At 45.8% G+C, this 13,802-nt stretch overlaps 1 protein-coding gene across 12 annotated transcripts in view; it reads right to left on the reverse strand.

Moving 5' to 3' along the window:
• Positions 1–13,802, reverse strand: part of ZNF19 (zinc finger protein 19) — a 54,897-nt gene that overhangs the window by 1,855 nt on the left and 39,240 nt on the right. Inside the window, exons 1-5 of one of the 12 annotated variants that reach the window (XM_059667529.1) lie at positions 6,132–6,357; positions 3,921–3,985; positions 2,675–2,770; positions 1,211–1,439; positions 888–1,001 (exon numbers count right to left, since the gene is read on the reverse strand). In XM_059667529.1, coding sequence (XP_059523512.1) covers positions 888–1,001; positions 1,211–1,439; positions 2,675–2,770; positions 3,921–3,953 — 472 coding nt within the window. In that variant the 5' untranslated portion in view covers positions 3,954–3,985; positions 6,132–6,357. The other 11 variants (XM_059667538.1, XM_059667527.1, XM_059667528.1 and 8 more) reach the window with 11 other exon arrangements.

Below are 13,802 nucleotides of genomic sequence, written 5' to 3' on the forward strand. Positions count from 1 at the left end.
CCTATTCCTGAGCTGTAAATGCAGGATGGAGCCCTTGGGTCCACCACAAAGGCTGCATCTGGATGTTCCACCCAATGCTGGGTGGGTGAGACAGACCAGCTCCATTCACACCTTCGGCTGAGGAAGGGGCTCGGGATGTGCCAGCCCCCGATGCTAGGAAGCCTTGCTTGGGCTCGGAGTCCTTTTGCACTACTTACTAGAAAGGACAGAGGAATACTTGCAGGTGGGCTCCAGAAAAACCCCGTTTTAAAATATGCTCCCCAGGTGATCCGCCTGCACATTATGCTGCAAAGTCCTTCACACTGATTTACGGGACCCTTTATTCCCTTCCTCGGGCCAGTCTACCTTCTTTTTCTCCACATGCTATCCACGTAACCGGTCAAATTCAGAACAAATGGCATTACCCCTGAAGACCATTACTTGAGCTTCTAAATGGTAACTCCTCTAAGCTTTTCTGCTGAGCTCCCACAGCCCACTGCCTATATACGCATTTTTAAAAAGCTTTTACATTGGTCTCCACAACTTGTATCCTCTAGAGCAGCGGTATCTGCGGACCACTGGTGGTCATGAGGTCCGAAAGGTTGGCGACTGCTGCTCTAGAGAGTCTTAAACAAAACCTGGCACACTCAAGTACCGAAAAACTGCTCCTACGTAAATCCATCCTGTCCAAAGAAGAAGGGCCACTGAGTAGGCAACAAGGGATCCAAGAATTGCATGAGAGGCATGAGGAAACAGTTATCTTGATAAGGGTTAAAACTGGCGGGAAAGGTTTCATACTTTACCTATTAGGAAAGATCACCTATTTAAATCCTTGCGAGCATGGTTCATTTTAAAGCATACGCTCTGTGAAGCCCCACAGCTGCCCATTTTAAACTGGCCTCGTTTACCTTGACAGACGTGTGTCCTCCTCTCTGCAGGTGGGTCATCCTGTGCCTCCAGGCCCCAAGGCAAGTCCCTTCCCTCCAGAAGTGAGATGAGGGCAGAGCTGGGAACTGTGTATCCTGAAAAGGGGAGAGAAATGGCACCTTTCAGCCCTGGGTCTGCTATGTCAAAAGAAGGAAAACTGCCCAGCCGTGTGGCTCAGTGGTTGAACCATGCAGCGGGGATACCAGAGACAACCCCTCCTTCTCCACGCCATACCCCCAGCCCATAAGGAAAAAGAAGGAAGCAGAAAAGCATAGATCTGAGTCCCAGGAGGAAGTAGCCTTACCCAGGGATGTCAAGTTCCCGTAATTCTCCAGCATCACACTTCTGTACAGGGCCCTCTGTGCAGAAGAGAGGCCAGCCCATTCTGCCTGGGTAAAGTGCACAGCCACGTCCTCGAAGGTCACCACCTCCTGCAACAAGAGGTTCCTGCTGTCCCAGAACCAATCCTCTGCCTCAGAGCCAGAGTGTGGGACCCAGGGGACAGTGTGAGGGAGGAGTCCCATTAGAGATGGCTAATGAGAAAAGGTGAAAGAATAGGTGTTAGACCATTAAATGGCTATTTCTACAACCAACAACCTGGAAATTCTCTATCAGAAGAGCTTCCTTTGGAACATAAAATGTACTGTTACAAAACATGATAAAACATTTCAGAAAGCCTGGAGAGTCTCCCATTATTCACCTTCTCAGAGCAAAATCTCTGACTTTATAAATACTGTCCTTCTTTCACTGTTACACCTACAGGTGGGCCATTAGCTTCAGAATGTCCAGACACTCACTCCAGGTGGCATCTCAGGACTACCTGTTCCCCTTTCACTGCCCCAGCGCTCACTGCGCCCCAAACCTCAAGCCCACACAACAAGAACAGAGTCACGGTTGGCCATGCTGAGCCCTTTGCGTCCAGCCCCATCTGTTGCTTGATTGCTGTGCTGTCTGTGCTCAAGATCACCCAGCAGAGGGAGCCGTGCTGCCGGGGCCGCCTAGCATTCTGCTCCCTGATGTGTCTTGCTGGGAGAATATGCTTCCGGAATCAAACTGCTGCTGGGGAGTGCTTTTAGCCTCGTGTCTTTATAGCCCCAACACGATCTGCAATAGCTCTTGCCAACCAAGCCTCCGGGTTTTTTCAGTAGCCATCCTTGCCCCTTCCAGCTGGCCCCAAGTCTACCTTCCCAGAAAGCTCCGGCATCTGGTTAGGCCCTCTACTCACACCTTAGACTTTAGTATCAAATGTGGTTACCTGAACATGTGGTGAATATCCTCCCACTTCTAACACCTTGACTGATGTGCAGATCTGCCCCTTCCACTAGTCCCCATGCCTCACTCTCTCTCCTGACCCACCAGCTAACACTAATCATCTGCCCCCCTAAACTGGTTCCCTCTCTAATTCACATAAACTAATTCACACGTAAGTGACAATTTTCTTTCCCTAAGATTCATCCTAGACTAACTTGCCCCTGTCACTGCTCACTTCTGACAGTTGGTAATCAAATTCTGCCCATTTTATTGCCAAAATATTTCTGCAACCGACTCTTCACTATTGTACAATCCGTACAACAGTTCAACAGATGGGGACCTTAAACAGCTCCGATTCCAGCTGTCCCACACTGAATCCATCCTCTGCCAGCACATACAATGATCTACTTTAAATGACAACCTGACCCACTCAACTGAATGATTTAATAAGTCATCACTAACTACAATAGTGGTTCTCAAAGTATGGTCCCCAGGGCAGCAGCACCTGGTAACTTACTGGAAAGGCACACTGGCAGGCCCCATCGGAGAGTAAATGTTCCATCAATGGACCCTCCAGGTGACTGTGATGCACACTACATCTGAGAAACCTGGACTAGAAGATAAAGTCCAAGCTCAGGAAATTGAGATGTATCAGGTGACCAGTGGACAGTGAGGGGGAGGCACAAGACTGTACACAGAGAAACTAGCTGGGAAGGTCCTCAAACAAAATCCCAGAGAAGAACAAACCTTGAAGGAAGGCAATACAAAATGTGGGACAAGTGGAAGGGGTAGCAGGCAGGAGCAACTGGACCTGGTGACTCTGGAAGCGGTACCCAGGGAGAAGGGCCAATAGCAAGCAGCAATCGAAACAGTGAGTGGCCAGGACTTGGAGATGGTGGCACCAGTGACTCTCCAGTACTTACGGAAGATCAGAAGCGGGGTGAGCTACAAGGAAGACAATGTGTATCAGTGAAACAGTCAGGCAGAGGCACCTGCCAGATGTCAGAAATCCAGGACTGGCACTTGGGATATGGTTCATGCTAAGTTATTGGGTAAATAAGTCCCGAGAAAGACATGGTAAGTAAAGCAGTACCCAGCAACTCATCAGTCTCAGAGTGAAATACAAGTCAAAACAAAAATTTCCTTGTCCCACAAATGTAAGGTCCTGAATGTTCACGTTACAAATGAAGTCAATTAAGATGCAAAGAGGTTAAGTGACTGGTCGAGGCCACTGAGGCCTGATGGGATTCCTAACTTCAGGTGCCCTGTCCTAGTGCACAGCTTTCCTGTCAGAGCCCACAGCCTTGCCTTAGCCAATACTGACCTCAAGGAGGATATATTACCCTTGATTCTGAAGCCCTAACTTCTCTCGTTAGTTAGGAGGATAAATGATATAAGCTCCTTCATTCTTGTCTTCTTCCTGCCACCCTTCTGTCACCACTTCCCAAGAACCTTGCAACCAGATACCTACACCACTAGCCCGAGTCCCTCATTCTCACAGATCCCTCTAAACCTGGGGACCCTCCAGTGTGGAACAGGCTACAATTCCACTTGCCAGGACACTCTCTCCAGCCATTGCTTGGTGGGCTTCTAGCTGCTCAGCCCCTCACCATCATTGGCTTTTCCCCCAGCGTCCAGTTGGAGAGAATCAACGGGGGATCTTCCTACTGCTTTGGCTCCAAGAATTTTGCCAGAATCATCCCTCTCATCATTTCCTTCAAATCACGTCTCTCGAAGGTTGACCTGAGGAATTAACAGCTCACCTGGTACCAGGCTTTCAGGGGCATGGCTGCCATCACCTGGGCTCCTTCTCAGTGAAGGGCAGGGGCTGAGGGAAGAAGCAAAGAGAACCAGAGTAAGCCTTGCCCAAAGGCTCTCCTCTATAACACCAACAAACCTGCCAATAACCGCAGCAATCATTTACTAAACGCCCACTGGGTAGGTGGTATGTAAATATTTCTGAGGCCCTTGGGCATCAAAACCTATACTCCCCAACATCAAGCAATGCGCTGTCCTAGGTAGGACATGAATACAGCGGGAACTTGAGTACACAAACAGCAAAAAAACTAGCAGCAACTCCTAACAAGAGGAAACTCAGACCTTCATTTTAAAAACTATTTTACTGGGAAACATAAAAGGTTAAAGAAAATAGAAACAAATACCATGCTTTTTGGGTGAAATATAGGCACCCTCTCACTCAATAACCACAATAATCTTCTGAACCTTTTCTTTTTCCCAAATGAGAAAACAAGGCTAAGTGAATAATTTTCTCTACCAAGGTCACTCAGTCAGTGGATGGATGAGTTGGAGGCAGAACTCCGATCTGCCAATTCCAAAAGTCATGCTTTTAATAACTACATTCGGTTGCTTCCAATCTAATCCAAATAGGATTTCTGTTAGAACCTGGTAACATGATTCTAAGGTAAATATGGGAAATAAATGAGTAGCCAAGAAATTCAGGATAAGAGTCTGAGTAAGTCTTCCTTTTCTTGGGTCTCGAGGCAGGCATCTTTTTTGTTCATCGTCCCATTCAAAGGACCTTGAAAGGCCAACTCAACATTCCAAAATGTAATAATAGTTGTTACTTTAATTATATCCCCTACGAACATTGTGTATTCTTGTTAAGTAGTCATATTCTACCAAAAGGCCAGCACCTTCCTTAAGAAAACTCATTGCAAGGTATAATTTCCTGCTAAGCTCATCTGTACCACCCTTATTCCTGGTCTAGCCATTCTAGCCTTCTTTCAGTTTCTTCTGCGATGCTAATTCAGGACCTCTGTATCTGTACGAGACCTTAGCAGCTGTGGGCAAACTACGGCCCGTGGGCCGGATCCAGCCCGTTTGAAATGAATAAAACTAAAAAAAAAAAAAAAAAAAAAAGACCTTTTATGTAATGATGTTTACTTTGAATTTATATTAGTTCACACAAACACTCCATCCATGCTTTTGTTCCGGCCCTCCGGGCCAGTTTAAGAACCTATTGTGGCCCTCGAGTCAAAAAGTTTGCCCACCCCTGCCTTAGAGCCTTTGTAACGGATTCTGTCCACCTGCCATACTCCCCAGCAGCCGGAACCCCTCTTCAGCTAGGTAATGCCAACTCACCCTTCAGGTCACCCTCTTCAGACCAGGTCAGGACCCCTGTTACACACTCCACTAGCACTGCATTCCCTCCCCTGTGTACCATGTCTCCCATGTTTGAGATGACACATTGATGTACGCTTTCTTCGTTCAACAAACATCTACTGCATCCATTCCAGCCCAAGTGTGAGATAGTGGCGAGAGAAAAAAAGGTGATCCCTTTCCTCCCTGGGCTAGGGCTAAAGGGCACACACATATCAATCCAAGATTATCATAAATAACTTTAAGATCACATTTGTGACTAGTGCCCCGGAGAATCTATTCTAAATGGTAAGACTGAGCAGGAATTGGCTTGATTAAAAGGAAAATCTTTACAAAAGTGACAGCCAGTGCGAAAGCTCGTCCTAGAAGCGAAAGTCTGCAGCTGAGCCAGGGGGAGTGCGCTGCAACACGAGGGGAAGCAGCGCAAGGGACCAAGCCCCGCAGCCTCGCGCACGTTGAGGACTTGGTCTTCGACCTAAAAGCAACCGGCTGCGGCGACGCGGTTAGGACCAGAGGGGTGAGATGATCAGAGGTGATTAATATCTAACTTCCCATTAAACTGAAAGCTCCCTGCGGCCGGGACCCACACCCGTCTCATTCCTAGCTGCATCCCGGGAACCTCGAACAGCAACTGGACTCTGTGGCTGTGCCCGGCACGCAGCGCGTCTCCTTCCATCCACAGCCTCCATTCCCCAAAGCCGCTGGGAGCGAGGGCACCCGGGGCGAGCGGGCCTGGCTCGCAGGCCGCCTCCGACGCCTTCCGCCGCGGCAGCAGGGGCAAAGGCGACTGCCTTCTCTAAGGGTGAAAGGAGCGCTCCTAGCAGGGACTCCCAGGTGACAAACCCAACACTCACCTCCGATGAGGCGCCGAGGCCGGCGTGACCGGAAGTGCGTCACCTGAGCGCGCCGCCCAGGCCGCACGTGCTTCCTCTCTAGGATGCCAGAGCGCGCAGCTCGGTGGTTCTCTGGCGCCGCTCCCAGCGCGGGGCTTCTTAAGCTGGGACCCTCAGGGACCTTGAGTAGGTGAGCAAGTTTATGGTCCTTTTCGCTCATCTCTAACCGAAACAGCATTTCCTTCAATTACGTGTTGGCAACAAACCACGGTAGTATCCGTAGTACCTGTGATTTTTGTCAGAAAATCGGGTATTTTCATCGCATTACAGTTGATGTAGACGCAGTATCTCAAAATACGGGTCATTCTTATCAAGGTTATTCTTATCAATAATTTGCCGACATAAGAAATGTCCAAATCTGTAAGAATTTCTATGAGTTTACTTGAGCAAACCAACAATAGAACAGTTTGCCGGGAAGCAAAATCTCAACGGATTGAGGAATGGCAGTTTTGCACCTTATTTTATACACTAGAATCAAAGGAGAAGGGGGGGGGCGGGGGCCGCGGGGTATATGAAATCCATTGGTAGATTAGGGAGACAGGAGAAAGCCAAGCGGGGAAATCTGAGATTGAATAAAAAGCACACCCAAAGGTTGCAGGTTTGATTCCAGGTCAGGGCATATACAGGAGGCAACTGATCCATGTTTTGCCCTTTCTCCCTTCCTCCCTGCCCCCCCCCCCTCTCTCAATCAATACTGTAAACATATCCTTGGGTGAGGGTTAAAAAAAAAGTTTTAAAAAATAACAAGCGAAATGCAAAAATATCTAATACATGGATACTATGTTGTTCTCCCCAAATTGATCTATATATTGAAAGCAATCCAATCAAATCCCAGCAAGACCTTTTGTAGAAATCAACAAGCTGATTGTATATCAATCATACAATGAAGCTGGAAAAAAAAACCTACCCCAAAACAGCAGTGGATAAAGGAGGGCTATATTGTGTGATGGTTAGAGCATGGGCTCTGAAGCCAGGCTGCCTGGGTTTGAATCTTTGATAAATAAGCATCACAAAATGTACTGGTTATTAGTATTCATTAAAGAACCGCTGTGGAAAATTAAAGACTAATATCTTGTTGAGGAAGCAACAACCGGAACTAAAGACACTTGATCCAAGCAAATTCCACTGATTCTTTATCTGAATCACTTTGGTGTCTGCAGAATCATAAGTCCATTATTAAAATTTAGCCCCCAGAGGCCTCCAGAGAGATGCAAGCACGGGTCCCAGAGAGACCTGGAGGTGGGAACCACGGCACAGGGAACTCTTTATCTGAAGCACAGAGCATGGAGGCTGGCACCCTCCTCTCCTTCTAACTTGGCCCCAAGCAGTACTGGGCACAGGAATGTAGAATGAATTATAACCAAGAAAAAATCCACGTTTAGGGAGTTTTAATAAGGCCACAGCGATCATAGCCCAGCATGGGTGGAATGAGGACGAACAATCTTCTACCACTTGAACAGCCTGACCCTGTGGTGAGTAATAAACAGCACTCCTGAGGGTCAGCTACTTTTGCACAGCACAATGGTGACATCTAGTGTTAGCAAGATCAATCTCAGCACTGCAGTTTACCTCAACTTTAGAGAAACAGGGTCTTGGTGTCTTAATTCCTCTCAGGATTCTCTCTGAAGGGCCAATTTTTTTTTTCCAATTTGTAATTTATTAACAATTGCTCTTTTATTTTTCACATTTTTGAAATAACTGATATACATAAACCGGGCATTTTAATTTTTTTCATTGAAACATAGTTGACATAACATTGTGTAAATTTAAGGTGTACATGTTAATTTGATGCATTTATATATTATAATATGACTGCTATTGTGACAATAATTAACACATCTACCACATTACACAATTATCATTTTTTTAGTGTTGGAATAATTAAGTTTTAGTCTCTTGGCAAGTTTAAGGATTGTAATACAATACTGTTTTCTGCAATCACTATGCTATGCATATAGATCTCTAGGATTTATTTACTATTGGTTGCAAGTTTGTACCCTTAAACAACATCTGTCTTTTCCCCCCAACTGGAGTGGACATTTTTAAGAGTGTAAGATTTGGTGTGTTTTCACCAGCAGAGAACAAAATAGACAAAAATCTGTCTTCATAGAGCTTGCATTCTTAGTGGCCAAAATTATGTCACATGGCTACTCCCACCAGCAGAGAAATCTGGAAGGCAAGTGTTTAGCTTTCTGGTGTCCTTAGTAGAAAAGAGGATGGAAGGGTGTAGAAAGAGCCAAACTGTAGTTTCTGCCACAATGATACTGGGGAGCAGACTCAAAATGTATAAATGTTTTTGTACACAAGTTAGGGTTAAAACATGTTTCAGAAGTATCGACATGTCTATTCCTTAAACTAGACCTATTTATTATTAATACTAGAGGCTCAGTGCATGAAATTTGTGCACTGGGGGGGGGGTGGCGGTGGAGAAGGGGGGTCCCTCAGCTCAGCCTGTGCCATCTCGCAGTCTGGGAGCCCTTGGGGATATCCGACTGGCAGGGAGCAGGCCTAAGTCAGCAGTCAGACATCCTTAGCACTGCCAAGAAGGCAGGAGAGGCTCCAGCCACCACCACTGCCAGCTGTGAGGCTGGCTTCTGGCTGAGCTGTGCTCCCCCTATGGGAGTACACTGACCACCAGGGGGAAGCTCCTGTGTTGAGCATCTGCCCCCTGGTGGTCAGTGCATGTCATTCTGCCCTTTGGTCGATTTGCATATTAGCCTTTTATTATATAGGATTAATTTATTAACATATTGTTTATAACTTAGATGTCTTATTTGGTGGCATGTAAAGAGACCCCCCCAGCACAAGACCCTGGCCCACAGGGTATCTCCAGTCAATATTATCTTGGCATCAATAAGGTTCACCCTGTGGGTCCTCAAGTATTGCTTACCAAGCATGTTAAACTCCACCGGCCTCGAGTTTGACATGCTTGGTTAGACCATTCATTAGTTTGGGTCTCTTTCATTGGCTTGCTGTAAAGGTTCTCTGTGTTTCTAGCTCAGCTGGCTTTGCTAGCTTCTCGAGATGTTAGAGCCTCTTTGTTTTCCAAAGTCCCCTTGATAGAAAAAAATAGTCTTACTAGATAAGATGAGCGGAACTGCTCGTCTGGCCCAGAATAGATCCATTCATGCTGAGTCAGTAGCAAATCACAGTTTACAGAAACCTCTCTAAAATTCCCGGGACTTTCCATCAGAATACACTTCCCAGAGGAAACTCCATCCGAGCACTGACTCTCAAACTCGACTGCACGTCGGAATCACCTGGGAAGATTTTTTTAAAAATATGATGCCTGGATCCTGGCCCCTACAGCAGTGACTCTCAATTGGGCGATTTGCTCCTCCCACCAGGTAACACTTGGCCATGTCTTTTGGTCATTACAATTGGGAGAGGGTTCAACTGGCATCTAGTGTGTATGGCCCACGGATGGTGCTAAAATCCCACAATGCAGAGGAAAGCCCCCTATGGCAAATGATTGTCTAGTCTCAAAGGTCAGTAGGGCCATGGTTGAGAAATCCTGCTAAAGATTCAACTCTCTAAAGGTTCGGCCTCAGCATCAGATTTTTATTTATATCTATTTTTAATATATTTTTATTGATTTTAGAGAGAGAGGAAGAAAGGAGAGAGGAGAGTGAGAGAGAAACATCATTGTGAGAGAGAAACACCAATCGGTTGCCTCCCGCACACACCCAGACTGGGGATTGAGCCCGAAACCTGGGCACATGCCTTGGCCGGAATCGGTTTGTCTGCCTGCCGCAAGGAAAACGAAACTAATGAGACAGGTGCTGGTGCAAAATGAAAGGTTAATTCAGATGCCACAGACCTGAGAGAATGGTGGACTCCTGTCTCAAAGACCATCCCCCTTCCTGCTCAAGCCTGTGGTTCTTTTTAAAAAACTTTTTTATTGATTGATTTTAGAGAGAGAGGAAGGGAGAGAAACATCAATTTGTTGTTCCATTTATTTGTGCATTCATTGGTGTATCTGGACAGTGCTCTAATTAACAGAGCTACTCGGCCAGGGATAGGGAGGGGAGGACTTTTTTTCTATACAATTATCTTGCCAGCTTTTGGGGGGCCCTTGAGCCCTGTCCATTCATCTTTCTAGCTTTTGGCCGCTAAGTGTAAGAACGAACACACACACACACACACACACACACACACACACTATCTTGGTCAATAGAGGAGACTCCCCAGAGCTCCCTGACTGTCTCTGGGGGATGCCAACAGCCCTCAGCCCTTCTCCAGAAGCTGGACATCGAACCCACACATCTGGAGGAGCCTTTTGGAGTCCACAGGGCACCCCTAGATCTAGGTGTGGCCACATCCTCTGCCCAGCCCCCGTGCCTGGCTTGCCCCTCCAAAGTTGCCAGCCAGGCCTACACTCCAACTGACAGCTTAAGGTAACACTAGAAGTTGCACGTGGGAGAAGCACCTCCTTTGCAAGTGAACCCCTGCTGCTACTCTGTAGAGGTCAGGTTCTTCTTTGGGGGGACCTCCAGGAAGGGCCGCCACAGTTGCACAACTGCAGGGGGCACTGTTCATATAGAACACAATGTGAATGCTACTTCCTGGTCCATTGCTGGGGTCCAACCTGTCTCTAGGTTCTGTGTAGGTTCTGTGTCTAGGTTCTGTCTCTAAGTTCTGTGTCTTGTTGTCTTGTTACATCTGTATTTATACCAGTTGATTCCAATCCTATCAATCTCTATTCCAAAGGTTAGGGCGTTTCTTATCTCCATTCCAGGGAGTAAAGATTATGTAGCTTAAGCATGATTGTTCGTAGTTAAAGTGATTAATTACCCGCCTGGCACTTAGTTAAGGGGTTTCACTCCCTCCCTAACTTCAGGGGAAAATCCCTACCTGGGGAAACAACCTTTCTCAGAGAGGTGACCTTGGTTAAAACACATAGTGCCAAGAAGGTGAGCAAACATATTAAGAACAGTATGCCATATATGCCAGGTCCCTTGAAACCGCAAGGTTGGACCGGCTCCCGGCAGTCCATGGCCCCCAAAGTAAATGTCTACATTCACCAGATTGACTAGACTTTAAATCAGATCCTTGGAAATATTTTTGCCAAATGAATATATCCAACTAGCTCTAAAAGTATATTTATTCTGATATAGTTATTTATATTGTCTCAGATAATGCTTAGAATATGTTTTATATTATATATACAACATATGTATATGTGTGTTTGTATATATAAAATTTTTATGAAAATGGTATCATACATACCAACCTGCAGCTGTCTTTTTTCATTTCATTTTCTGTATTGCCCACTTCACAGGTCCAGACATGTCGCTGTTATTCCATTTAGTGACTGCGGAATGTTACATTGCACGGCACTGGCGGGCTTAAAGAACAGCTGCTTACTGAATACGGGTGGAGTGAACACAGGCATTTCTGGAACATGACGCACTAAAAGCACAAAATGGATGAGAATCTACAAGGATAAGAGCATGAGAAAGATGAAAACAGATGAGAGATGTCAATACAGTTTGGGATAGAGATGGTAACCAGGGAAAACTGGAAGCCTTGCAGGGGAGTGGAGTAGGGAGGAGGGTGGTTAGGACTCATGTCTAATACCAGGAAGTAAGTGGACTCACTTTGGGGGGGCCTCCGGGAAAGGCTCAGGAACTAGGCGTCAGATACAGTACTTTGCCAGGCGGAGACAGCCAAAGGGGGAGATATAAGGAGCAATTAGACTTGCAGATCCCATCCCCACAAGCATAGCCCAGAGACTTCTCCCAAGCCCTGTAACACAGGAGGTTTATTCTCTGGAAGAAAATAGCAAAGGGCCAGATTAAAGCAGAGGATTTACGTATAGTAAAACAAGAAGATGAATGAAAGTCTGCATACTGAACAGAGAAGCACCACAGTGCCTCACCACTGCCCAGCCCTATTCTCCCACCTGGCTCTCAAACACTATCAACCAGGCTTTATACTCTCTGCATGGAAGCCTGGAAGACCCTTCTTGAGAGGCAACAAATAACCCCAGGTAACCTACAGACATCTGGGGTAGAGATCTATCAATTAAAATCCAACAGTCTTATTTTTTAAAATATATTTTTATTGATTTCAGAGAGGAAGAGAGAGAAACATCAATGGTGGCGGAGAATCATCCATCTGCTGCCTCCTGCACACCCCACACTGGGGATTGAGCCCACAACCCCAGGCATGTGCCCTGACCAGGAATCGAACCGAGACCTCCTGGTTCATGGGTGGATGCTCAACCACTAAACCATGCCGGCCAGTTGCCAACAGTCTTCTTTACTACAAAGGACTGGGTGTGAATCTAAGGTCTCAAGTGTGGCCATGCCTATGGGTAGCTTGAATGTAATATAAATAAAAAGAAGTTGACGATGCTCCAACCAACTGACCCACACCAGCCAGGGCCCCAAGTAGGACTTTTAACTTTTTAAAAGGCTTTGTTGTATGAGTCTTGTGTTTCCCTCCTCACTGTCTCACAAAGGCAAGTGTTACTCTTCTGCAACAGCTGTGGGTCATGGAGACCTACGGCAAGACTTGCCAAAGATCTGACAGCAAATCAGTGACCTGGGCCAGAATAGCACCTACACTGACCTCTTTCTCCACATGCATCAGACTGGGAAAATACCAGGAAAACAATGCAAGAGCACGAAGAAATCACCAGCAAATTTAAACACCAGCAAATGAACAGAAAATAAAAAGTTTATCCAGTATATATAGTATATACAACATCGAGTTTTATATATCTAAGTTTTTAGTATGTCCAGATTTTTTTAAAGTGATTTTCTTTTAAAAAAATATTTTTTATTGATTTCAAAGAGAGGAAAGGAGAGGGAGAGAGATAGGAACATCAATGATGAGAGAGAATTATTGACTGGCTGTCTTCTGCAGGCCCCCTACTGGGGATCGAGCCCACAACCCGGGCATGTGCCCTGACTGGGAATCGAACTGTGACCTCCTGGTTCATGGGTCAATGCTCACTGCTGAGCCTCTGACCTCCAAAAGTTATATATGACCTCAACTGCTTTCCAAGCAGAGAACCCTTACATTTTAGAGCTGGGAAGAAACTTAAATATCATCAGTACATTTATTCTCAAGCTATTTGGTCTCAAAGAGTTTTTGTTTATGTGGGCATGTTTGAATAGGGTTTAGAAGGCTGAATTGAAGTTTTTAAGGTGGAATGGGGGTAAGGTGGAGAGGAGAACATTCTAGAGAAAACAGGTATAGAGGAATGGAGTATGAAAAGACATTCTATCACTAACACGACATAAAATTTTGGTAAGATATTTACACTTCCTGACTCTAAGTTCAACTCAAATAAGAACAAATAGTGACACCCATGTGGCAAATAAAATTAATGGGTTATGAAACGCCTTTCAAGGAAAATATGACACCTTCACACCCAGAAGGTAAATGCTACCACAACTCAGGTGAGATGTGCTGTTAGAAAAGGCACTTGGAACAGTTTATCCCAATGTTGATTCTGGTTTTGGCTACATGGAGTCTCATTCATTCTTACTCCTGAACTTGACCCTCGCTATAATTAGTTTTTCACAGAACTGGACCAGCAGGATGTGTGGGGAATAATTCATGGACTCCCAATGGACAATATGCTAAATGACTGTCAGGAAGAGAGGAGCAAACCTATGA

The sequence above is a fragment of the Myotis daubentonii genome, chromosome 15 (genome assembly GCF_963259705.1).
Source record: "Myotis daubentonii chromosome 15, mMyoDau2.1, whole genome shotgun sequence".
In the NCBI taxonomy this organism is placed as follows: domain Eukaryota; kingdom Metazoa; phylum Chordata; class Mammalia; order Chiroptera; family Vespertilionidae; genus Myotis; species Myotis daubentonii.